The sequence below is a fragment of the Pogoniulus pusillus genome, chromosome 15 (assembly GCF_015220805.1).
Source record: "Pogoniulus pusillus isolate bPogPus1 chromosome 15, bPogPus1.pri, whole genome shotgun sequence".
Lineage (NCBI taxonomy): Eukaryota > Metazoa > Chordata > Aves > Piciformes > Lybiidae > Pogoniulus > Pogoniulus pusillus.
This window is the reverse complement of record NC_087278.1, coordinates 9,266,136-9,292,022: the sequence shown is the minus strand read 5'-3', so window position 1 is coordinate 9,292,022 and position 25,887 is coordinate 9,266,136. Positions and strand designations below refer to the sequence as shown.

Genomic DNA, 25,887 nt, shown 5'->3' with positions numbered 1-25,887 from the left:
TACCTTGCCAAGGGAGTGGGTCAGGTCAGGACTCACCGCTGCACATTGAGATGAAGCCTAAATAAAACAAGACAGAGAGAAGACCTGTGGGAGAAGATGCTTTTAGCATGGCAAATGTCTTCAAGCCCTGGCTCCTATCCCTAAGCTCTGCCCAGCTCTGTCTCAGTGTTGAATCAGAGGGGTAAATGCTGAGCCTGAGCTGGGGAGGCTCTGGATCCAGGAGAGAACTGTCTGCCCAGTAACAGTGTACATGCTCCAACTGGTTTCTCAGCTCAGAGGCTGAAGAAAAGGTGTCACATCCTTCATATGGAGCCAGGTTCAATTAAAGCTGAAGGAGGTTGATTGCTGCTTTGCCCAAAGCCTTCCCTCCAGACTGATTAGCATTCTGCAGTCACTGCTCCCAGCTTCCCACCTTAATTAATAACTCTGTGCTTGCGTTTTCTTGCTTGTCATCACTCAGGCTGATGAGCTCAGTTTTAACCCTGCAGAGATCACTTTGCTACACTGGCTGAGTGCAGCCATGCTGGGAACTGGCATGAGGCAGAAGGAATGAAGAGGTGAGAGCAATGTCAGGGCTTTGCAGCTATGCCCTGCAAGCTGGGCATAGCTGCCTTCTGCCAAGCAACTTAGTTCTGCCAGCTGTGTGGTGGTTCTGGTGCCTGGGGTGTGTGCCATGAGCCTGATGCTTCTGGGAGGTATCATACCCAGGTGCCTAGAAGCTCATCCTGCTCATGGCACTGCATGCAAATCTGGCAGCCCTGGTGGGGGCAGTTTCCCTGTCTGCAGACGTCTGGGTCTGGGGGAGGTGAATAGCTGTCACAAAGACAACCTATAATTCCCTGGCAGAGCAACATGCTCCAGTTGCTGCCCATGTTTTCCCTAGTGCTCATGGGAACAGGACTTGTGCAGACCCTGCAAGCAGCCAGGGCAGCCCTGCAAAGGCAGCTCACGGCAGGGCAGTCTTGGTGGCTCACAGTCAGAGAGGCAGTGGTGGCACAAGGGTGGTCAAGGCGTGTAGCACTAGTAGCTATAGGGAACTGTGCTCATTTGGTTTCAAGTTTAGCTGCTGGTCCCTAATTCATGGCCAGCCTTAGCAGGTGGCCAGCTGCTTTTAATTCTTCAAACAACCACATGCTCTCTTCCCCTCTCAGAGCTTTCAGAGGGAAGAGCACAACCAGGGGAAGGCTCTTTGCCATCTCTCCTTTATCAGCTTCCTAATCAAACTTGATGGTTCTTCCACCTAGTTGCCCCATGGACCCTTAGCTGCCATGGGCTGCTCTCTCATGATGACCAAAGCACAGTGCATGAAAAAATGCATCTTCCTGCAAGTGCTTTTATGTTACAGAGAAGGAATCTGTCTTGCTCATGGAATGAGTGGCAGAAGCAGATGAAAAGGGTGGGAGGCTTGCCAGAGATGCTTCATCAGGCTTCTTTGGCAGCATAGTTCATTACAAAGATGAATTTGGAGTCTGTTAGAAAGGCAAAAGTGGAAGAAGATATGGAGTTCTTGTGTTGACTCAATACCCTGGAGATTAATTATTTCAGCTGCTGAAGAATTGAACAGATTCTTGGTATTCACACATACTGCAGTGTGTGCTTTGCATTCCTTGAGTGTCTGCTTCAGAGGAGAGCCTTTGGCTTAAAAACATCCAGGCAGCTTTGTTATGAAACTCTGTTCAGGGCTGTTGCTTCTGCTGTGGGTCCTCAGCAAGATGCAAACAAGTTGTCAGTCTTCACTTGCTTGGGTGAGCCAGACCTTCAGTCTGGCTAGCTTTGGTTATATCTCACAGCACAGCAGTGACTGCAAAGATGGGAGGTTGCTGCTGAGTTCAGTGGCTGGGGATTCATCACATCACTGCAGAGATAGAGGGGAGATGGAGTGTGTTTGGAGGCCAGCCTGCAGTGAGGGGAAAGCAAGGCCTCGGGTCAGGTCCTGGTTGACATCACGGCCCCAAGATGGGAGATGCACTACTGCCTGGGAAAGGGACCTGGAAGTTGTTGGCATAGCATAAGGGAAAATGAGGAGGTTAGACAGAGTGTAATGGAAAATAAATAGCAGATGGAAACATGTGCTGCTGTTTGTTCCTCACTGCTGCAGCAGATACCTCTGGGAGACAGGGGAAGCTGCCACCAGCCTCACACCTATGGGCTGCCCAGAGAAGTCTGTGGCCCAGGGTGCAAGGGCAGGGAGAAAAACTGCTGTGAGAGGCTGAAGACACTAAGCCAGGAGCAGCAGAAAGAATAGTGCCAGAAAGATAGTGCCAGTGAACAGCTCTTGGCAAGGTCATGCTCTTCTCCTCCCTCTGAACCTTTTCTTTCCATTTTTCTCCCCAGTACCTAACTCTCTTTCTAGAGATGGCTGCTGAGCACAGCAGGCCAATGAAGACTCCAGCATGACCACCTGACAAAGAAATCTGAGACTTTTCTTGATTCAACACCAAACAACACAGCCCTCAGCAGCCCAGTGCTTCAGCCCTGAGGCAGGAGAGCAGAACTGACTGCAGTGGTTCACAGAATGGTTACTTCATTGTGTGTACTCTTCTTTCCCCAGTGAAAACCAGATCTGCTTTTCTCTTTCTTGTATTCTCACCAGAGTAGTAGTAAAACTTCCTACAAGACTCCTCATTTTATTTGCCCCAGTCTCCAGGGGACTGCCAGCACTGCCTCACCTCAGGCAACTTCTGGCTGGCTGCAGCACCCCTACCCTCCCTCTCCAAGCACTGAGTCAGGAGCAGTTATGAAAAACCCTATTGCCAGTCAAGGTGAGGGCCTGAAGAGCTGTAGACAACATCATGTGTGCTCAGGCTAAAAGCTTCGATCCGAGTCCTAAATAGATGTACTCTTGATTTGAAGAAAAGCTGTGTCTAGTTAGCAGACAACGTCAGCAACTAAGGTTAACTGCAGCAGTAAAAAGCATTTTCAGCCATCTGCTCTTCACACACCTTAATGGTCTCCTCAGCAACAAGGCTGCTGAGTGCAGACGTGCCAACGGCTGGCTGCATGTGGATGCGAAGATCAGGCTGTGAAGGTGGAAAGAAGCAAGTCAATGCTGGACATGAAGTCCCCTGCTCCTCATGCAGAGACCACCCAGGAACTTGTCTGCCCTGCCCACATCCTTCCCCAGCCCCTCATCCCTTGCTGCACATTTTATCTGCCGCGGGGCAAGGCACAAGGTCAGCTGCCTTCTGACCAGCTCCATGCTTTTGCAGGAGCACAGACCAGGCAAGGCTGCTTTTCTTCTTTCCAAAACATCTCATCTTCCAGCTTGAAACAATCCCTCTGAGATTCCCTTTCCTCTGTTTATGCAGTTTCACAGCAACTAACTAGATTTAAAGTTTGGGTTTCTTGCCTGTGGGAATCAAGATCAGTAGGTGAGTCAGGAGCTGTGTACTTTGATCTGCAAACAGACTGCTGTTTGAATACAAACTACTTTGTCACTCCTGATTTTGGTACCAGGTATGAAAGTAGCAGTTACTGAGTCCAGTGCTGTGTGCAAGGCCTGCCACACTGGAAAGAACAAGAAATGAGCTGCTCTGAAAAGGAGAGAACCTGGCTAAGGAGTCCAAAAAGGCTGACAGGATTTTATTGAACTTCAAAATACAAAACAAGTCAGATTGTCTCCCACTCCCTCAGTACCTTCCCATCCAGCATGTCGTAACAAATAATCAGTATTCACAGTGACAGCTCCAGCCAATCCACAGGACTGTTAGTCTCAGTCGGAGCCTCCAGCACCCCACATATGAACCCACCTGAAAACCATTCCTATTTCTGGTATCTCAGCTTTCAACAAGGAGGTCCACTTAGCCTCTTCCAGGACCAAAGGCCAGCTATTAGAAAAGGTGCTGAATTGAGGGGGTCTGAAGAGTGCTCCATTTTGTGACTGTTGCACAGTTAAGCTGAATCCTAAAAAAGAGCACTTCCAAACCAGGGATTGCCAAACTGCGGGGTGGATATTAGTACCAGCACGCTGCATGGGTGGCAACTGATTGCGGCTGGGCATGTTGTCACCCTGATGTTGCTACACGCACTCTACCGACAGGGTTTTTGGATCCCTGCTCCAAACGAGGCTGCCTGCATTCTCATCACTGACCACAGTGGGGCGGAAGAGAGCCCATCTGGGGCAATCCCCAGCCTCGTTCACAGCTGCATCGCTTCAGGCGCCCAGCAGGGGTCGTCAGTCGCTCCTCACGGCGCGCTGAAGCTCCCGGAGCACCTCTCCACGGCAGGCGAGAAGCACAGCACGGTTCAGCTCTTAACTGTGAGCTGTGGGTCAGCACAGGAGGCAGCCTTCAATCCATTTCTATCCTAGCCCAGTAATATGACTGAGTACACATTCTCCTGTCGCAGCTGGACCTCTTGCCCAAGACTGCCAGTAATAGGAAACACAGAAGTCAGTTGTGGTGTTTTCTGGTGGGGTTTGGTTTTGTTTTTTACAAGATGGAGAAGGCTGCATAACAAACTCTGATAGGATTAACTCACACCACCCCCCCAAACCCAGGCTCAGTCTTGCATCAGGGCAGCCCTGACCTGCTAGCTGCCTACCTGGGTACTTTTTGCACTGTAGTATTTAAGCACTAACTCGAAGCGGTGATGTAAAAAATGAGGCCAGTGAAAGCTATTAAACTAGTGATTAAACCATTTGTAACCAGAGAGATTCTCTGCCCACTGACCACAGACTCTCAGGAGGTTAGGATTAAGCCCCAATGCCTGCTTCTGAAGGCAGTATGTTTGCTCAGCTGCTAGCATGCATAATGAAAGGTGTTCTCTTCTCACAGCACAAAGCCTTCTGCTGTCCAAGGCATCCACCTTCTTTCCCCATGCAATGGAGTACTGTGGAGTTGGCAAAAGGTGCCTCTTCTGAGCATGTCTGTGAGGTTGTCCAGCTGCTGAGTGCACTTGTCAGGGCTGCTGGCTGCACATGGCATCAGCCACCAAGACCTGAAGTGCTTAGAAGAAGGCAAAATATCTCAGGAAAGGGTATCCTATTCAGCGCCAGCCCATCTGATAAAAACGACAGCTCTTTTTTCCCAGAAGTCTCAACTGCAGCACTGTTGTCTGTTGTCCAAAGCCTGCTGCCTCTCCATGAGGCACCTGTGGCAGCACCAACAGGAACAGTCTGAGCACCACTAGAGGGTGGATCTGGCAGGAACAGCAACAACGTTTATTCAGTGATCTGGAAAGCAAGCTTCGCCTTCCTCCTCTCTAAGGCTCCTCCTGCTGCATCAGGTATATGATTTGGAAGCTCATTACCTCTTCTCCATTTTCTGCATCTGCAGGCTGAGTGATGTGAAGCTGGCCAGGAGGTCTGTAACCTCATCCACCTGCCAGAAGAGCACAGCAGGCTGTTAGGCAGGGGAATGCAGTAGTGCAGTCACCCACCACCACTGAACGAACTGCCATGCAGCAGGGACCACTCTTACAAACAGACTGTCAGTAATGCCCATGTGAGCTTATACCAGGACAGGATCTTTGGTCCCATAATTGTGTAGAAGAGCTCCTGTCCTCATGATGAAAGAGGTTCTAATCTAAGGCAATGGGAGCTTTTCCCCATTCCCCATGAGGTCAGTGCTTGACCTCCACCTCGTGTAATTCAACCAGTCCTCAAAACAGAAGCATGTTGCTGCATTACCCAGAACTCAACAACAGCAGCAGGGCTGTTTCCTCTGAGCCTATTTGTAAGGGCCAATCTTGTATAGGAAAACAGAAAAACACCCAAACAAACCCAGGCCCTGCAACTGTGTGGTTGTGCTGATCCTGGCCTTAAAATGCCTCTGCCCTTGGCCCATTTGATCTTCAGAGCTTTGCTGAGCTGTCAGGCACAGTGATGCTTTCTGCCTTCTGAATTCAGCCCAAAGGAGTCACCACATAACTTGCCTCCTTTACCCAACGTAACCAAGAGTGCTTCCATAACCATGTCTTCACCATCACCTCGCTCACACACTCTTGAACACAGAAGGCAAGACACAAACATGTGACTCACAGCAGCACAATGCTGCCTACCTGTTCCTTTGTGCTAGTCATCTGTAACCTGGAGCAGAGGTCATCCAGCTGTTCCTTCTGCTCATGCCTCCCTAGACGGTCCAGGTATTCCCGCAACATCTGGATGATCTGCAGCCAACAAGCAGAAGAGGCAAACGTCAGATGTCTGTTCCAGGCTGGGATGCTGCTCACAGGAAAAATTAAGCTATGGTGAAATTGCCAAGCACAGCCTTGGCACTACAGTATGTGGCAGAGTACGTGACCCACAGAGAACATGTTCAAAGCAACTAGAGAGACCTACTGGAGCATCGGCACCCAGCAAGTCACTAGAGGCATTGGTCAGCCACAGATGGACTAGCTGTGATCCCAGTGTCTGGTCTGACGACAGGAAAGAGCACAGGCTCAGCTGAAGGAGTGTAAGGTCTAGCCCTGAAAGCACCAATCTTTTTTTTATGGCCAGTTAGCTTCCTTGACTGTGAGGAGCAGAGACTTCTCACTCCAGCAGGATCTGCTTGTGCACCAAGAATGAAAACCTGTGGTTCCCATGTGGCTCCTAAAACAAGGCCCCACACTCCATGCATTTGTGATGCAGTCCTATGACTGCTTTCCTAGAACATGCTTCCACACATCACAGCAGGGCAGACTATGTTAAGAATGCAGAGTCCCTCTATGTGTAGGCCACAGCTACAGTCCTATGTGGTGGTGGTCTCTCTCCTACCACAAGGTGATGGAAGAAAAGAGTGCTCCACACAGCCTGGGAATTAAGACATTCAATGCATCTTCAGCCTACCAGAACCAAGAAAGAGCCTTCAAAAATTCAGAGTATTGGTTGGGAAAAAGGAAGATCTCTGAAAACAGAAGGCAAAAGTCACTCTCTCCAAAGCTGCTATGAGACTACACACAGGTATTTAAAACAGCTGCTAAATGATATCTGACCCTTAGAGGGTGCAGGAGACTGGCACCACCTTACCAGAACATAGGGCTGCTTCCTTTACCTGTTTCACTTCAAGTCGCACAGCCTCCAGGCTGTGGGAGAGTCCTTCCTGCAGGATGTTTAACTTTGATTTTGCAAGGTGCAGCGGAGTTCTGCCAGCTCGATCCAAGGCATCGACTCTGGCCCCTGCAAGACACATGAGCAAGGACAGAAAGTAAGGTCTGTCTTCAAAACTTGGTGTCCCTGGGGAGCATCGACAGGGGCAGGGCAGGAAAGGGACAGGCTGTAATTGTTTGAGAGGAAATGTTACCTCCGCGCAGCAGCGTGGTGATGACAGGAACATGGTTCGTGCAGGCAGCTGGGGAGGGAAAACACAGGACACACAACTCAGAGGTGCTAGCAAACAACAAAGGCAGTTTGCTGCTTCCCAAAGGGCTCTTTGCCACGGGAAAGAGGAACAGCTCAACTGTTAGGGGCAACCTCACCCTCGAGTCTGAGTACTCTCCCAGGGTGGATAGGAAAATTGATTTTCTCAAACTCTGACCCTTAAAACCTTTGTGAAGAGTGAAGCTTATGAAATGCAGTCCTTCCTATGTCCTTAAAGCTGGGGATGCACACTGTGATGCAGAGGAAAAAGGAAGTGGAAGAGGAAAGAAAGAGAACGGGGACATTCACCTCACCTCTCTGCATGCAAAGCTTATCTTCATGGCACTTACCCAAATGTAAGGGGGTGTTTCCCAGCCCATCTCTCTGGTTTGGGTCAGCCCCATGGTCCAGAAGCAGTTGCACTGCAAATAAGGAAAAGAGACACATCAGTCTCTCCCTTTTGCCCCATAGGTCAGGCCTATGTGGGCCACAGCTGCAGATGGCAGCCACAAGGCTGCCTTAAGGCTGCTTCTGTTCAGTTCATCAGCTTCTGCCCAGACACAGAAGCACAGGTTTGTGCAGGAGGACAGCAGGACCCACTACAAAGCCAGGCAGTGCCACTGCCCCTGGGCACCCTGAGAGGCAAAATAAACTAAGGACACCATTCCTTCTGCATCAGTACAGGCCTGGAGCTGGGAACTCATGCCTCCCCTTCAGCAGGGATAAACCTGGGAGCCAGGGTCCACCTGGCAATTTTGCCACAGAGCACCCAGAAAACAGGAATCTCTGTCATGTGCTGAATCAAAACAAAGAGCATCCTTCACAACCTTTTCCACAGAGAGGTTGCAAGACAACTCCCACTCACCAATGTGATCATTGCCATTGCAGGAGGCGAAGTGCAGGGCTGTCCGCCCCTTGTCATCCGCAGCACAGGGATCACTTCCATCCTCCAGGAGTTGCTGGACTGACAGCACCAAGAAAGAGAGGAAAGTGGGTAAGCTGAAGGGGCCCCAGTTAGTAATGGGTAGTGCTGTCCACTCCTCTGCAGGAAGATACACAGTCTGCCAAACTCAACTGGATTTGAATCAAGCCCAGCCAGCACTTTGGCTCAGCAGAACCAGCCAAGGCAGTGTACACTCCAACCTCCACTACAACCTTCACCAGCTTCCATATACTGCCATAAAAGGCAAGCTAACAGCTGTAATGGCTAAGGCTAAGGATCCCTCTTGCCAAATTTTCAAGCTCCAAGGACGATCAGCAGCAAATACCTACAGAAGAGTATAAAAAGACAGCATGGGTGTGGCGCTAACTCTCAGGCATGTTTCAAGCTAGATTATCCTTAAGGTCTCTTCCAACCAAAATCATTCTTGCATCTATGAATTAGTTCCTCCATGGGCTTTCTCTGTAGATTTCCATGGCCATTTTCTGCATCTGTTTCAACTTTTCACATCAACATGGAACCAGGGTGAGAAGTTTCGCAGTGTAACCCCATGCAGTGAGGGAAAAAACACCTCTTCACACCAGTTCTGAATATGCCCCTTCCTAGGTAAATTTAAAGCTCCTCATTTTTGCCATACTAATGGTGGCTGCTCTTTGCCAAGCAGGCAGGTGAGGCAGGGCTAATAGGATTAGTGAGCAGCCCAAGAAGCCATGCCATCATCTACTCGCACTCACTCCTCCTGCTTTTCTACCCAGATCTTTGTCAGTGTCACCACTGGCACTTCCTGTAAGCTGAGCTACCTCCTTCTTTCAGATTAAAAGGGAAAACCTGCTTACACAGAAAGACAAACTAATGTGACTCTCAAGTATTTGGTACAAAAAAGGCAAAGACACCAGTAAAGGGAATAAAAGTAGCATCTACAGCAACATGTGTAAGGGCAACTCTAAGACCTACTACTCCTATTGTTTCAAGATCATCCTGATATAGTAACCAGTAAGTAAAATAAAGCTCATTCCATGGCTGCTAAAAATACTGACAGACTTGCTGTATTTTGAGAGCTTTAACAGCATACCCTGCAACAGTCCAAGCTGACCAGTATTGGAGACAAGAAACAAGACTGCTCAGATCATCAAACATCACTACTTGTCCCAGCTTCCAGAGATTTAATTACAGTCACATCTGAATTTCTGTCTGTGTGGATACTGCTTTAAGTGTGGTACAAAAGTGAAAGGAACACCTGAAAAGATGGAATTGGTATTAACAGGGGATGCCTGATACTCCAGAAGAAAGACAGAGACTGACAGTGCCACCAGTAAGAACCATTACTGGGGAACACTCTACCTAGTCCTTCCCTGAAGCCAGCAGGAAATGACATAACCTCTCTCACCCACTGCCACCACAGGAAACAGCAAAGATTTTCACTTGTTGATGAAGAGTAAATTAATCATTAGACACTTCCTCAAGTTGCACAGTACACAAAACACAGCAGGACTGTAAACAGGGGAACCTGTGTTATCAAATACAGATGCGTCAAGCTTCTAAACCAGATTGAAACCAAGACCTTCATAAAGCCTGATTCTTTCCTCTTGACCTGCTGACTGAAGCCAAGCCTTTCTGTACTGGCAGCTCACAGATGGACTTTACCCATCAGTTCACAAAACAAGGCATACTGTGGAACTAAAGGGTGAAACATGCCAGACAAACTGCAGTTTTGATATACTGGGACTTTCTTTAAGGCAATTTCCAGTTCCTTTAAGTCATTTTCCAGTTCTGTTCAGACTCACTTGCTGAACAGTTAGACCAGCACAGCTGAGAGGACAATATAGTCTAAGGAGGGTGTGTTAAGAGGCACATAATACAGAGCAATATTGCTATTACATATTTCTTATCAAACCACATCTGATCTACAGTAGAGTAAAAGGATTCAGAGACAGTCCACAAACCTTCTCTGATGTCAGTGTGAGAGTCCAGCACTGCTCCTGGTTCTGATCAACTGTATCACACTGTTGCATTATGCAGCTTAGATAATCCTAACTTTTCCACCTTATCAGAACACTGTTCTCTTCCTGCTTAAAAATGGGCCAAAGTTACATATCAAAAAGGCTGGCTTTAGCTTGAGGCAGCTGAAAAAATAACACCATGAACCACATACTGTGAAAAAGTGAACACTCTGACCAGCCTTAGTCTGCTCAGACAAAACAAAGCTCCAGAAAAACAACTTCTAGATTTGTACCATTTAAAAGCACCACGGACACAAACTCCCTATGCTCCCCTCCTCCTTTTTATGCTCTCCTCCTCCTTTCCTAAAATAAAGTCCTCGACAAAACTGTACTTCCAGGATGAGGTCTCAGATACGCCTTACCTGTGTCCAAATCGTTGCTATTGGCAGCTTCACGCAACCTTTTCAGAGCTATGGGGGGGGGGGGAAAGAAAGCAATTACTGTAAAGCAGAGATGAAAATGTTTCCCTATTGAAACATTCCATCCAGGTACTCCACCGCAGGCATAGGGCCCAAAGCACGCTGGTGCTGGCACGGTCCTGAGAAGGAGCTGCCCAAAACGCCAGGTAAGAAACGCTCTCCTCGTCTCCTCCCGAGGCAGGCCACCGGCCGTCCTGCTCCTGACAGGCACCCTCCCGTGCTGGAGCCAGGCTGCCTTCCCAAGCCGCTCGCCTCTTTCCGAAAGCCCCGCATCGGGGATAGCCAAAGATTTACCCGCTCCCCATATCGGAGGCTTTCCGCCCCGACACGGATGAAAAACACCGTACACGGGAAGGGTGTCCCCCACCGCCTTCCGCCGCTTCCCACTCACCGTGGGTCTCCTTGCCCGTAGGCCCTATCCGGCGGTGGAGGCGAGCGGCCCTGCGCAAGCGGCGAGTCGGGATTTTGCCCGCGGGCTCCTCCCGCTGCCATAGGACGCGCAGGTAGCCGAGGGAGGCGCCTGCAGCCTCCCCCAGCACCAGCCCTGTCCCCAGCTCTGGCTCCGGATCCGGCCCCGCATCAGGCTCTGCTGCGGCCCCGCCACCGTCCTCCATCCCGTCACGGCCAGACGGCGCCGAGCAGGGCCGGGCGCGGAGCGGCGCGGGGGAGAGGGGCGGGCCGTCACCATAGCAACGGGGCGGGGCGTACCCGCCGGACCAATGGAAGGCGTCCACCGCCGCGTGTGCAGCCAATGGGAAGGCATAAGGAGAAGGAAGAAGGGAAGCCAGGCGGGAGGCGGAGGCGGTGCCCAGGGAGGCCTGACGGGCAGGGATATACTCCAGTCAGAGGAAGGGGCGGGGCACAAGCGGCTCCAGGCCAATGGCAGCTCAGCAGGCTGAAGACAGGCAGTTGTGTGAACCAGTGGAAGAGCGCAGCACCGCCCCGCTCTTGTATTCGTTTCCGGCCGGCCAGCCCGACCCCCGCCTCTGGTCCCACAGCCACTTCCCGCCCGCTCCACGCCGGGCCCTCGTTGCGGCCCGGAGTCCTTTCCCTGTTGCTCCTCGCCGCCGCCATGGCTTACCCGGGGGAGGACTACGACAACGAGGTGCGGGGCGCAGGGCGCAGGTCCCGGGGCAGCGAGAGGGTCCCAGGGTGGGGAGGGTGTCAGGATTAGTCACGGTGACTCTCTGCCGTCTTCTCTCCGCAGGCCGCCTACGACCCCTACGCGTACTCCAACGACTATGACATGCACACGGGTGAGTGCGGGCCTGGGCCGCGCCGCTGCGGTGGCTCTACGAGTCCCACCGTGACTCTCGGGCCTGCCGGGTCTTTAGGCAGCCGCCTTACTGTTCCTCTTTCCCCGCAGGAGACCCGAAGCAAGACTTGGCCTACGAGCGCCAGTACGAGCAGCAGACCTACCAGGTGATCCCCGAAGTGATCAAAAACTTCATTCAGTATTTTCACAAGACGGTGTCGGATCTCATTGACCAGAAGGTGTATGAGCTCCAGGCCAGCCGTGTTTCCAGTGATGTTATTGATCAGAAGGTGTATGAGATCCAGGACATCTATGAAAACAGGTACCGAGCCATCATTCCTGCAGAAAGGAAGGGCTGTTTAAGCTGTAATGGAAGTGCACTCTGCTCTTAAAAGGAAAGGCTGGCTATTACCTGTGCCATTCCAAACTCGGGCTTTCCCACAAACATAGCACGGAGTTGGATTAGATTTATGGGGAGAAAAAAAAAAACCTGGTTATTTCCAGACAATTAAGCCAGTGTGAGTATAGGTGTGCTGTGACTTTTGTGAAGGAAAACACCAGTCCTGTGCCTAACACATACTGAGGCAACAGAAAGTGACTTAAGAAGTGATGGGTAGGCAATTTGTGGAAAGCTGTGAGGTGTTACTGCTGTATCTGTTGCTTACAGATACTCCTACTTCTGCATGTAGCTGTGTCACCTTGCCATAAAGGGAATGTGGAAGTATCAGGCAAAACGTTTTGTACTTCAGTGATAAATTGAAGACTTGGAGAATTCCAAACTAAGCAATCCTTTGTTTCAACACTGCATTAAATAAAAAGGGATGTTTGTGCTGTCTACAACTACCTGAAGGGACATTGTAGCCAGGTGTGGGGTGGCCTCTTCTCCCAGGCAAACCAGCAGTAGAACAAAGGGACACAGTCTCAAGTTGTGCCGGGGAAAGTATAGGCTGGATGTTAGGAGGAAGTTGTTCACAGAGAGAGTGGTTAGCATTGGAATGGGCTGCCCAGGGAGGTGGTGGAGTTGCTGTCCCTGGAGGTGTTCAAGCAAAGACTGGATGAGGCACTTAGTGCCATGGTCTAGTTGACTGGCTAGGGCTGGGTGCTAGGTTGGACTAGATGATCTTGGAGGTCTTTTCCAATCTGGTTGATTCTATGATTATGTTTTTAAGTCCAACTCCTGTGTATTGTGTCCTCTAGCACTGTCATACTCAGACATGATTTGTAATACCACATGTATGTCTATCTTGCAGCTGGACAAAGCTGACAGAAAGATTTTTTAAGAATACCCCATGGCCAGAGGCTGAGGCCATTGCCCCTCAGGTTGGAAATGGTAAGTCTTGTACTTTTCTTTTTCACTTGTCAGAGAGAGAAGGAACTAAATTGCTTTTGATGGACCAGTGAGCAGGCACACAGTATTGCTGCAGTCTGAGTCATCCTCTTTTTTCATTTGGGCATCCAGAACATGCCTGTCAAGAAGCCAAACTTGAATGAAGTATCCTTTGGTACTTCCTTTTGCTACTGTGGCAGAAGGAGCACCACTGTTCTATCTGGACCTTGTGGCTTGCTAATCTGCATTTCTGTCATCTTTTCCAGATGCTGTTTTCCTCATCTTATACAAGGAGCTGTATTACAGGCATATCTACGCCAAAGTCAGCGTGAGTCTTTGTTCTCTCCTTCCCATTGGTTGCACACTGACATCTCCATGCCATAAAGCTTGCTAAATCTTGTCACCACAGTGTCAGTGATTCCTTAATCTTTGCAAGACAGAGTTGAATGGACTTAGGAACTGTAGCTGCCTTTTAATGAAGCTTAAAATTCTTGCCTTTTGTTAGTTTAGTAAGGATTTGCTGATTGCTGAAAAGCAAGTAAGGCTTGACTGTCTGGGGCTCGTTAGCTGCCTCCTCATGCTTGGTTGTGACGAGTGTGTGGGTTTCCCTGGCAGGTCATATGGGTCAGAAGACTTGGTCTGAGTTTTCAGCAGGCTGTTGTGCCAGAGTTTGTTACTGACATCAAAAACTGGTTAGTGAGTTGAGGAAGAAGGAGTTGTTGGGATGTAGTTACTTTCCTTTTTGTTAGAGCTGTGATTGGCTCTTTGTTCTGTAGATTAGCAAGTGAGTGAGAGTGAGTGGCATAAGAAAAGGGGAGCTATTCATGATTTAAAAAGCACGAGGGCAGAGTGCCTTGCAGAGAGGGGAGTACAGGCACTGTAAGGGATACAGGAGAAAGAAATAGAAGGACTAACAATATTAAAAAAAAAATCGAACCTCTCTATTTTCTTAAGCTACTTTGAAGTCAGTGATAAAATCACAGCAGTTCTTGATTCTTTAAAGAAAGAAGCTTAACAAAGCCTTGCTTTATAGGGTAAAGGAGAATTGGTGTTTTGGTGTGGACCAGAGAGTGAGAAATGGACATTTTAAAAGGCTGTTGTGTTAACCTGAGTCAGGCTTTAACATGAGAGACTGGTTTCTCAAGCTGTGTGGCTCTCAGACTGCCCTGGAGTGTATCCAGGTGAAATAAGGAAGATGATCCAAGGAAGAGTGATTTGCCTACTACGTTTGCTGCTCTTTCAAGGCATTTAGAAATACTGTCCAGAAGCAGAGTTGATTTATTAAGTTTTCTGATGAGGAGAGAAGGAGGGAAAGCTATAGAAGGCAATAGGAAGCTCTTAAGTCTGGAAAGCAAGGAGGATAAGGAAAGCTAATGCACTATATTTGCAGAGGGTTTGAAGGCTTATCCTGGGGAAAGCTGTATGTGAGAAGTCAGCCCTTTTCTCTGGCACAATAGTGACCCAATGTCAGGTTTTCTGAGTGGTGCTGGTGGATGTCTTGGTTAAATATTTGCTGTAACGTTTCTGAAGTAGATCCTCTACCACTGTGACTGTTGACTGTCCTGTTTATGCTGCTTCCTGTAAACTCTTGTCGTGCTTGAAACTGAGCAGACTGTGCTCAACTGTTCTTGCAGGGAGGGCCAACGCTGGAGCAGAGATTTGAATCCTATTACAACTACTGCAATCTCTTCAACTACATCCTCAGTGAGTTGCTGCAGTTCATTTCTGGTTTGTGACCTTCGGAGAGGGAGACTGGATGGAGAGGACAGAGATGGAGAAAGAGTCAGATGAACTAGGACATGTTTGTTATAGATCATATAGGGAGAAGCAGTCCATGAGCTTTCCATGTGTTTAAATTTGTTGCATGAAGAGCACTTTACACTCATGCATTTTAAACCTACAAAAAGTGCAAAGTTTCCAATGCTTTCTGAAGTACTGTGAAGGGTAAAACTTACTTAGCTTTTTGTCATGCTGAGAACTGCTTCACCTACCTTTATTAAAGAGCAAAATGAAGCTATAAGCTAGATATAATTCACGTTGTTTCACAACTGCTTGCTGTTGCCGATTCCCCTTGGAACAAATGGTTTGGGAGGGAGTCACAAACACTACTTCTTGTGGGTAAACCCCTACAGTCTGTGGTGAACTTCTGAGAATCACTGGGCTGAGCAGTCACACAGCAGAGGTTAAGCCTGTGTACAGTTGTGTGTTTCAAAAAGGAGGACTGTTGAAGGGAGCTGAAGTTATGTATTATTGCCCTGCTGGAAGCTTCATTCATCTGCTGCTGTATCACCCACTTCAGGAAAATTCTTTTGTTCTTTGTCTATTGCTCCAGTTCTGCCACTGTTCTTGCTCAAGAGACTAAGCCTCTCACCTATTACTTGTGTTCTTCTGCAGATGCTGATGGTCCTGCTCCTCTGGAGCTGCCCAACCAGTGGCTCTGGGATATCATCGATGAATTCATATACCAGGTGTGTGCCCTGAGCTGATTTGGAAGTGGCCTCACCTCTGTGAGCACTATATGCTGTCTCTGTGATTTTGATAGCTAGGCTACCATTGCAAATCCAAAAACTTAGGTGATCATTGCTATTTATGAGTCACCAGGTAGGTGAGGTGTCTGTAAATGTGCAGATTTTTCAGTTACAAGATGCTCTTTGGACACTGATACTTTGTTTTCAGTTGCTGTTTTGTTTTTTAAACTCACTTTCATTTCTTCCTGGTTTGTGCAAAGTATCCTGAAGTCTTCTATAATCACAAAGACCTTGCTGAGGTACATGTTGAAACTATTATGTTCTATGGTTTTACTTGAGTTTCCCTTTTTAAATCAGTATTTATGCTTCCACTGATAAGATTCCTGACTGGATTTGAAATCTGTGGTCTAGGATCTTGATATTAGGAAATATTTTTCTCTGTAGACTCCTTTTTTCATAACTTTTTATTCTAAAGCTGCCTGGAATTCCTCAAGTGCAGTTTTGTCAGGCTTGAATGAAAATGATGTGTGCTTGGCCATTCTCTTAGCTGCCTGTTCAGACAGCAAATTTGTATTTAGCTGCCTGTCCTAATTGTCTTAAGATCCTTCTCTTTCCATTATTATTTTCTAGCCTTTTCCTTTAGATTGTCTCAGCATCACACCAGATTTTCCCTAGGTTCTTTACTGGTGGTTTAATTGGTTTGTTGACTGAGATGGTCTCAGATAAAACTTTGGTGTTTTCTCGCCTGACTTGTAGCTTGCTGCAATGCATTTGTGAGCAGTCCTTGAGCTAAGTGCACTTAGCTGGACATCTCCAGTCTAGCTTCTCATCACTGCCTTTTCCTTCAGTTCCAGTCTTTCAGCCAGTACCGCTGCAAGACAGCCAAGAAGTCTGAAGAGGAAATTGATTTCCTTCGTTCCAACCCCAAGATCTGGAATGTCCACAGTGTCCTTAATGTGCTGCACTCTCTGGTGGACAAATCCAACATCAACCGACAGCTGGAGGTCTATACAAGTGGAGGTGAGCTAGCTGGGTGATGCCAAAACATGACTGGTGGTGTGTTTGTAGCCTTACTTTGATTTGGCTGAGCTCTGTTAGTTTTGGGAGCTGGATGAAACCCTTAATAAGAGGATGGATGGACTGGGAACAGGTTCTGTTGGCCTGTTACAAGAAAAGCTAGTTGTTTACACTTGAGGTCTTGCACCCTGAGCTTGTGAACAGAGGTGTTGACAGGAGAGTGCTTCCTTGGAGGAAAGAATCCTAGTTCCTGTTTTCCCTAGGTGACCCCGAAAGCGTGGCTGGCGAGTATGGTCGCCACTCTCTCTACAAGATGCTGGGCTATTTCAGCCTGGTTGGGCTACTGCGCCTGCACTCTTTGCTGGGAGATTACTACCAAGCCATCAAGGTTCTTGAGAACATCGAGCTCAACAAGAAGGTAACACAACATGTTTTGAACACTTCATTGCAGTTTTCCAAATGCCCTTGTTCGAATGTGCTGGTGAAAGATTGGCATAAAAAATCTTCCAGCTGGGGAGCTGTTTGTAGCTGTTGTGTTTGTCAAGAGTTTGTAGTTGAACACAGCTGGAGCTTTGGCATTAAATCAAGCAATAAGATAATGCCTGGTGCTGTTGCAGCACAAATGCCTCATTTTTTTTTTAGGAGGTTTGCTGTGTTAGGCAAGGCATTGTTGTGATGGGGAATATGATTTGAAGTGTAAGCAGCAGAACAGTGGCAGCTAACTGAACACATTGTTCCCATCTTGGTCAGTGCCTCATCCTTGTATTTTTGACTCATTCTTGCTGTTCCCACTCTTACTTGGTTGGTTTTGCCCTGAAATTGGGTGCTGCTTGTAACAGTGACTAAGAAGATCCCAGCTGCAAAATAGGCTTGGCTTAAGGCTTGATGCAACTTTGTCTGTGTGCTGTCAGGCACAGGACATGGAGTGAAATAGGGTGAAGGGGAACTGGGCAGAGCAATATTAGGCAGAGTGCAGAAGTCCTCTGCTTCCAAGAAACTGAAGCTGGAAAACATAGGAAATGGGATGATCTAATTAACAAACAGTGAGGAAGCTGCTGCAGGGATGAGTGGGAGGTTGAGGTATCTTGAATTAACCCTCTCCTTTCTGCATTTGGGGTGAGAGTGGAAGCGGAGGTGGCTGGATTCTGGGTAACAAGCTGTTTGGATCGAAGGTGGTTGTCTCTGCTCTAACACTGTGTTGTTGATCCTTGCTCCTCAGAGCATGTACTCCCGGGTGCCCGAGTGCCAGGTGACCACCTATTACTACGTGGGCTTCGCATACCTTATGATGCGGCGTTACCAGGATGCCATTCGTGTCTTTGCCAACATCCTCCTCTACATCCAGAGGACCAAGAGCATGTTTCAGAGAACAACATACAAGTATGAGATGGTAAGATAAAGAGTAGGTTTTGACTTCCAAGAGAAAAAGCCGCTGTTTTCTTTCCTGCCTCTCCTCTGTCACCTGGTAGACCCACACCTAACAGTCCAGTCTTGTTCCCCTGGGCTGTTCTGGTGGTGGTAACTGGGGATCCTTTGAACTCCCCTGCCATGTGTGGCAGTAATTTCTCTTAGCTATGTGACTAGTTCCTTTCATCACCATGCAGTTGCCCCAGCTCTGTCTAGGCAATGTTGTTAATATCAGCTGCTAATGATATTCTTGTGATGCTTCTTCAAACTCAGTCCTGCTTCCTGTCCAGTCTGCATTTCAGGTTGCTGCCATTTCAAATATATTTCCATTGTCAGTTAATCGTTCACAAACTATTTTAATTCAGCATGGCTGAAACAAAGCTCCTTTCTTTTTCCACCTAAGCTGCCTCTGGTGCCAGTTTTACACCGTGCTGCTGTCTCTTTTTCATCCTTTCAATTAATTTCTAACTCTGTGTAGCCAAATCTTGCAGTTCTTAATTGTATTATGCAGCTGTCTGTTTCAGCTACACAGCTCTCTTGTTTCATCCCACACTCATACATCCTTCTCAGTCTTTCTTCACTGACTGTGAAGATAACTGTCCCTTGCCAGGAGATGGCTGTTACACTGTCTGCCTTCCTTTCTCTGCAATTCTGTGTGTCAAACAGTCAAACCTGTTTCTGGCCATCCAGGTTCTGGATGTCTCTGGATACATTCACTCTATACTTTCCTCTTGACCAGCCCTCTTTTTCGTTGATGAGAGTCTTGGTAGAACATTTGTCTTTCTGCTTTGTCCAGAGACACTGCTTCTTTGTGCTGTCCCCCTTGGTCAGTAGGACCTTCAGTGTTCTGGGCGAAGGGGTCTGTCTCCGAGAAAAAGGCAGCTCCCAGCTCCCTCTGATGCCAGAGAGGCTGAGCACCATGACAGGCTAACAGGTTTCCCTCTGTCTCAGATCAACAAGCAGAACGAGCAGATGCATGCGCTGCTGGCCATCGCCCTCACCATGTACCCCATGCGCATAGACGAGAGCATTCACCTGCAGCTGCGCGAGAAGTACGGCGATAAGATGCTGCGCATGCAGAAGGGCGATGCCCAGGTCTACGAGGAGCTCTTCAGCTATGCTTGCCCCAAGTTCCTCTCCCCTGTGGTGCCCAATTATGACAACGTGCACCCCAACTACCACAAGGAACCCTTCCTGCAGCAGCTCAAGGTCTTTGCTGATGAGGTTCAGCAGCAGGCCCAGCTCTCCACCATCCGTAGCTTCCTCAAGCTGTACACCACCATGCCTGTAGCCAAGCTGGCTGGCTTCTTAGACCTCACAGAGCAGGAGTTTCGTATCCAGCTGCTTGTCTTCAAGCACAAGATGAAGAACCTGGTATGGACCAGTGGCATATCTGCCCTGGATGGGGAGTTCCAGTCTGCCTCTGAGGTTGACTTCTATATTGACAAGGTTGGTATCTGCACCTTTGCTGACTGGGAAATACCTTCACCAAGGAATCCTGGAAATGGCAGTGCCCCGTTTTGTTCTGATCAGTGGGAAACATCTCCTCCTTCTTTGCCCACAGTATAGCTATAGCCTTGCTTAATAGAAGTGTCAGTGAATGAACAGTGACTGACTATTGCTGGGGAAGTCTTTGAACACAGGAAGCAAAGGTCCTAAATGTCTGCTGCAGGGCAGAGGGAACAGTTTGCCTGTTGGCCACAGGTGGTGCTGCCAGTGTGTCAGGTGGAATTGTCAGCTTTGTAAGTCTCCCCCATGCCTCTCCTTTGGCTAACAAATCAGGGATATTGCTTGGTTGTCTTGTAGATCATTTTTTCACAGTAGCAGCATTTATCTTTGTCTGCTCTAGAAGGATTCTAAATACAAACTACAGTCCTGCCCTTGGAGCTCTGGGCAGTAAGAAGCACAGGAAAGGGTCTTTTAAGACTTTTCAAAGAATATAGTAGTAACCATTAGATTTCTAGCCAGGGAGGAGAAGAGATTGCCCTTTGGTCTTGGTCCATAGAGGAGACCTATTCCTGCAAGGTTTCGTACTTTGGCTTCCTGGTTTATGTGAACCAAAATGGCTAGTGTCTGGCTTATGTTGCAGCCTATCTGCTTGTGGTAGATAGGCTGACTCCTAGCTGCTGGTAGAGAGAAGCAGGGCATAAATTGGTGTTGGGACTTTGAAACTGCTGCAGAGAGACACAAAGATAGGCCAAGCATGCACAATGGTGGGAAGCAAATGCATTGTGAATTTGAGATCCATCCCAGGCTGAAAAAAGTTCTCTGTGAGTTACCAAATGGTTGCTGTGTGACTGGTGCAGGTCAGGTATATGTGGTGCTGAATCTAGGCTGGAGTGAAGTCCCTTTGGATGCTTCTCAAGCTTGGTAGTGCTTACCATCTGCCTGCTAGCACAGTCCTTCTCCTGACCTCATGGTCTTGTCTCCCCAGGACATGATCCACATTGCAGACACAAAGGTTGCTCGACGCTATGGGGACTTCTTCATCCGCCAGATCCACAAGTTTGAGGAGGTGAGGCCTGGGGCAGGAGAGCTGTGTAGCTCCACAGGGAAAGCATTGGGCTGTGCAGGCCCTGGAGGTGTCACACTTGTGTGAGACAGCTGTGTGATGTCTTGCTGGGGCAAGCCCCAGGTCTGCAGGGCACTTGAGCAGGGGCAAGTGGTTTTAGAAGCAGCTGCTGGCCTGTGAAGAATGGTCTGGTTTTGTGTGAGAAGTGCTTGTTTGAGAGACAGTGGAAAAGTAGGAAGGTTTTACTGTCATGGGGCACTAACTCCCTGTCTCCAGACAGCTGTGGTGTTCCTGTCAGTTAACACAACCAAAACGGTATCTGCCCTCATAACGTCAGCTCTATGATTTCTGGAGCACAGATGATTTCAGTGTTGTGCTCAGCCAGAAGGTGACATTCTGTCACTGCTTCACTCTCAGGAGAGGCTGCTGTACAATGGAAACTTGGGCAGAGATGTGGGGACTTGGGAAATGTAGGATTGCTTTACTGCTGGAAGTTTGCACCCTCTCTTCTCACACCCTCCTCTGCTGTTTTGGAGAGGAGGAGGGAGTTTACTAGTTCCCCATCTGCTGCACACACTGCCTGCACTTCACAGGAGCTCTTCTTTTCAGTGAGTTGGAGAGGAAAGGGTAGAGGCACCGCATAAAGGCTGCTGAGGGGAGCAGCAATGCACCTTAGTTACTGTGCGTTTTTCTGACCTTTGTTTTCTCTAATTCCAGCTGAATCGAACCCTGAAGAAGATGGGCCAGAGACCCTAACACTTCTGTGGATCATCAGCCTGAGCAGAGAAGTGGGTGGGAGAGATTCTGTTTGTGGTAAGGCAGGGGAGCTCAGGGTTCTGGCATTTCTGGCATCCCCTGTGACTCTGAAGGGTTTTTTGGTATTTAAATAAGCAGATTCATTTGGCTCAAACTATCCCATGAAGGACCAGACATCTAATAAATTACTGAAATTTGCCTGCTGAGCATTCAGTGTCTGATGTACCCCCTCATTTTTCAGAGAATCAGCCAGGTTGGAGGAGTGACCTCCAAGCTCATCCAGTCCAACCTATCACCCACCCCTAGACCATGGCACTAAGTGCCTCATCCAGTCTTCTCTTGAATACCTCCAGGGACGGTGACTCCACCACTTCCCTGGGCAGCCCATTCCAATGGAAATCACTCATCACAAAAGAAATAGGGAATACACTTTCCTCCACGAAAGAATGTAATTGTAGCTGGAGATGGAGGCAGCCCCTGCTGGTTTGCGCTGTCTTTGGTCCATGCTGTTGCAGGTAACTGGGGAGCAGTTACCATTCCATGCTCTGTAAAGGCACTGCAAACCACAAACAGGTTGTAGAACTGATTAACTGGCAGACAACAAGCAGCATTTCTGCAGGATATGGAAAGAGATGCAAGTCACTGTGGCTGCTTTTAGCTCACGCATTGCCTTGCCACCCCTCTACTTTTCTTCCTTTTTAGTTGCTATGAAGTAGAAATGTTCCCAAGTGGTTTGACACATTCACAAAGAAAGGGTGAGGAGTTTTGTAAACATTCAAGCAACATTAACTTTGGTCATCTGATGAAATGTCCTTACTGGAGGTTGTGTTTTATTTTAGCACAAGCAATGCCTACGTCCTGGCCTTTAATTTAATGGAGTTCAGTTTCTCCAGAAAACTCCCTGGGGGCCTTTAATTTACTAAAACACTTTAAATGCTAATTTTCTCAGCTCTCCAGCTGTTTGGGATTCTTCAAGGCAAACTTAGAGTGCCTGAAAAGATTAAAAAACAGTTGAAAACTAGCCCTACAAAGGGGAATCAAGGACCTGCAAGCAGAAGAGAATGCAAAGAATGAATCTCATCTGCTCTCTACACCCTTTCTTCCCTCTTCTTTTGCCATCTTTGAATAGTTGGGTGCTTGAGTGGTAGAAACAGGTGCAAGAGAAAAATGTGGCTGTATAAGAGGGAGGCTACACAAAGTGTGCTTCATGTATACCATCTGCCTCTTCCTACCCCTCCCTCTCATTCCTTTCCACTGAGAGTGGTCCTGGCAGTCCAGCTTGGCTTTGTGATTCTGTTTAGAAGTCAGGAATAATTGGCCTTTGTTGGATTATACACCATGTTTGAATCAGAGTCAGGTTTCTGGTGTCCTAGATTCTGCTCAAAAAAAAACCCAACCTATTGCCTGTCACAAAGTCCCATAACTCAGGCAGGCAGGGTACAGGCAGCACAGAGGAAGATTAAAGGCATGACTCCTGATGGCCTTAGAGCTGCTGCCATTAGTGGTATGCATGCTGAGAACTTAGAAGCTCCAGTTCTGGAAGGCTCGAAGCAGTGATACCATTAAGAAATTAAAGGAGTGAGATACCACTGCATTGCAGCAGCCCAGGGGAACTGGGATCATAGCAAGAGAATCTGCTCCTGTTTAGTTTTAGGACTGGCACTTTTGCTTGTCTCTATTTACCAACAACAGCACTATGAGCACAGCTGTCAACAGCAACTCCTCTTACTTTCTTGTTTATCTAAAGCCTAAATCTTTCCCAGAACATGTGTTAAGACAGACTTGATATACAACAGGAGAACCTCTGGCAGCATCTCCGTGATCAGTACTAGCTCATAGCAAAGAAATCCAGTGTGTTGCTGGGGTTTGATGTGGCTTTAATCTGTGATTGTCACATTGGAGTTGCAGATTTTTTAATGCATGTGTGTATCTTAAGCACTTTAGCACTTGCAGGCTGTTCTCAGGCATGTGAATATGCTGCTGCTTGTGTTTGTAGGATGCACAGGGATCATCCACTGGTCTGCCTGGCTCCACGCCGTGACTGAGGGAGTGGTGAAGGTTAACTGAGCAGACTGGCACTTGGTGGAACAAAGCCAGGAGGAGCTTGCAGCTCTCTCGGGGTGGAAAGATAGGCTTAGCGAGGCGCTGTGCCTGGCACTGCTTGAAGCTAGAGGAATGCAGAGCGTTTAGCAGCATCAACAGAGCCCTGCTGCTGCTGGAAAGACGTTCCACAGGGAGGGGGGTGGGTTTGTCACAGCTCAAACCTTGCCTGCTGCAACAGTATAGTTAGTAGAAGTCTTCTCAAGCAGTTCAGGTCAAAACGGTTCTATCAGAGGGAACTACAGCAGTTGGTTATCTGTTCTTTATCTCTGACTTGCAGCTGTGAAGGGAGCGAGTGTGACTGTGGACCCTGGAAAAGGCAGTTAAGAAACTGTCCCTGATTCTGCTCTCCCTTAGGATACATCTGGAAGATGCTGTCGGGCAGGGGCTAGGGGATCCTGAGCAGCCAGCTCAGTCATTACAAAACTAAGGCAATCCTTCATTTCCTTTATCACTGCACAGTAGTTTTCCCAGTGATTTACATCACAGCTTATCTCATGCACTGGGTGGGGAGGCTGTGCAAGCCATTCAAGGAGAATTTATTTTCACTTGTTACACTTCTGGGAGCGTGGAGTGAGAAAATGAAACAGTAGAATAGGAAGAGGGTGCTAAGCATGAGATCTGCAGCAACTGCTTCCCCTACCCTCTTTGCCTAACTGGAAATGACAAAAGTGCTTAGCAAATTAAATGAACACACAGTGGTGTGCTTTCTTCCCCCACCTTTGTCAGACCATCACACCAAGTATGCAAGCCAGCTCTCCTGGCAATCCATCTCCTGTGTCGTGGGTTCCTGAGATTGTATCACACCCTTCCTTCACTTCTTCCAGGGCTTCCTGTGAAGTGCTTCCTGCAACTCCAAATGTCCTTATCCTCAACGACTTCACTGGCTGTATGCCTACCCCACAAGCCACTTATGTCCCACATATCCTCCACTGCCTGATGTTGCCGTGCCTTCTGCTGCTGCAGTGTATGCCCCTAGGACTGCTGAGAACTGCTGCTGCTGCCTAGAGCAGCCTACATCTAAGCCTAAATGGGATCCAGAAATGAAGTTGCCTGATGTTTTGGGTTTTTTTTTGCTTTAGATGAAGTTAAACTTGAGTTCAATCACAACTTTTTTCAGCTCCTGCTTGCAGTCCTCCCCTTCCTTCAGAGGCTAAGCAGGGAAAATTGGGCTTTTCTCTGAGAATTCAGCCTTCTCTGATCTCGGGAGAGCCATGAGGCAGATGCATGTCCCCAGACCACTGCCCTACTTGTCTGGCAGCAGAAAGATTGGGGACTTTCTAGGGTACTAGTGTGCCCCCTTTTGTGTTTCATAAAGTCATAGAACAGTTTGGGTTGGAAAGGGACTTTGAAAGGCCATCTAGTCCAACCCTCCTGCAGTTAGCAGAGCTGCCCTTGCTGTCCCTGTCTTCAGCTAGATCAGGTGGCTCAGAGCCCTATCTAACCTGGTCTTGAGTGTTTCCACGGATGGGGCTTCTGCCACCTCTCTGGGCAAGCTGTGCCAATGTTTCACCACCCTCACTGTAAAAAAAAGTGGGGAGGGGAGAAATCTTCCTTCTATCTAGTCTAAATCTCATCTCTTTTGGTGTAAAACTGTTAGCCCTTGTCCTGTAACAATAGACCCTGCTAACAAGTCTGTCTTCATCTTATAGGCCTTCTTTTAAGTACTGAATGGCTGCAATAAAGTCTCCTTGAAGCCTTCTCCAGTCTGAACAACCCCAACTGTCTCTTAGCCTTTCTTCTCAGCAGATATGTTCCAGCCCTGTGATCAGTTTTGTGTCTGTTCTCTGGACTCACTCCGACAGGTCCATGTCTCTCCTGTACTGAGGGCTCCAGAGCCGGACACTACTCCAGCTGGGGTCTTACCAGAGCAGAACAGAGCAGCAGAACCACCTCTCACTTTGCTGGACACGATTCTGTTGATGCAGCCCAGCATACGGTTGGCCTTGTGGGCTGCGAGTACACACTGCCAGCCCATGTCCAGCTTCTTGCCCACCAGTGATCTCAAGTCGTCCTCTGCAAGGCTGCTCTCGATCCCTTTATCCTTCAGCCTGGGTTGCTCCCACCTTGCACTTGGCCTTGTTGCCCCTCATGAGGCTCACAGGGGCCCACTTCTCAGACCTGTGCAGGTCCCTTAGGGCGGCATCGCACCCCGCAGGCGCCGCACCGCCCCGCTCAGCTCGGTGCCACCCGCAGACCTGCTGAGGGTGCTCTCCAGCCCGCTCCCCACGGCAGAGGCGAGGCTGCTGAGCCCCAGTTTCCTACCTGCCCTCGCCGGCTGCTCGGGACCGGCTCTGCCACTCGCTTGCCAGCCCACCCCTCCCTCTGCTCCAGCCTGCCGTGGGGAGCGAGCCAGCCCCGGCGGGGGACGGCGCAAGTCCCGGGGCCCGGACAGAGGCCGGGGCTG

At 48.6% G+C, this 25,887-nt stretch overlaps 2 protein-coding genes across 3 annotated transcripts; one reads left to right on the top strand and one right to left on the bottom strand.

Moving 5' to 3' along the window:
• Positions 1–3,561: 3,561 nt before the first annotated feature.
• On the bottom strand, positions 3,562–11,400 carry ANKRD54 (ankyrin repeat domain 54). Its single transcript, XM_064155282.1, has 8 exons — positions 11,030–11,400; positions 10,582–10,629; positions 8,145–8,243; positions 7,630–7,701; positions 7,224–7,271; positions 6,975–7,099; positions 6,001–6,108; positions 3,562–5,321 (listed from the first exon to the last, which is right to left on the bottom strand). Exons 1-8 carry the CDS (start codon positions 11,250–11,252, stop codon positions 5,247–5,249), a joined length of 798 nt encoding a protein of 265 aa, XP_064011352.1. The 5' UTR covers positions 11,253–11,400; the 3' UTR covers positions 3,562–5,246.
• Positions 11,401–11,616: 216 nt separating this feature from the next.
• On the top strand, positions 11,617–21,578 carry EIF3L (eukaryotic translation initiation factor 3 subunit L). 2 transcript variants are annotated; one of them, XM_064155280.1, is made up of 13 exons: positions 11,617–11,743; positions 11,846–11,894; positions 12,005–12,215; positions 13,144–13,223; positions 13,487–13,548; positions 14,855–14,924; positions 15,615–15,688; positions 16,537–16,708; positions 16,969–17,123; positions 17,925–18,095; positions 19,064–19,561; positions 20,547–20,627; positions 21,342–21,578. In XM_064155280.1, the coding sequence occupies exons 1-13, from the start codon at positions 11,711–11,713 to the stop codon at positions 21,378–21,380; spliced, it is 1,695 nt and encodes a 564-aa protein (XP_064011350.1). In that variant the 5' UTR covers positions 11,617–11,710; the 3' UTR covers positions 21,381–21,578. The 2 variants fall into 2 exon arrangements, with proteins under 2 accessions (XP_064011350.1, XP_064011351.1); XM_064155281.1 differs by lacking the exons at positions 11,617–11,743; positions 11,846–11,894; positions 13,144–13,223 and having other exon boundaries at positions 12,037–12,215.
• Positions 21,579–25,887: the final 4,309 nt, after the last annotated feature.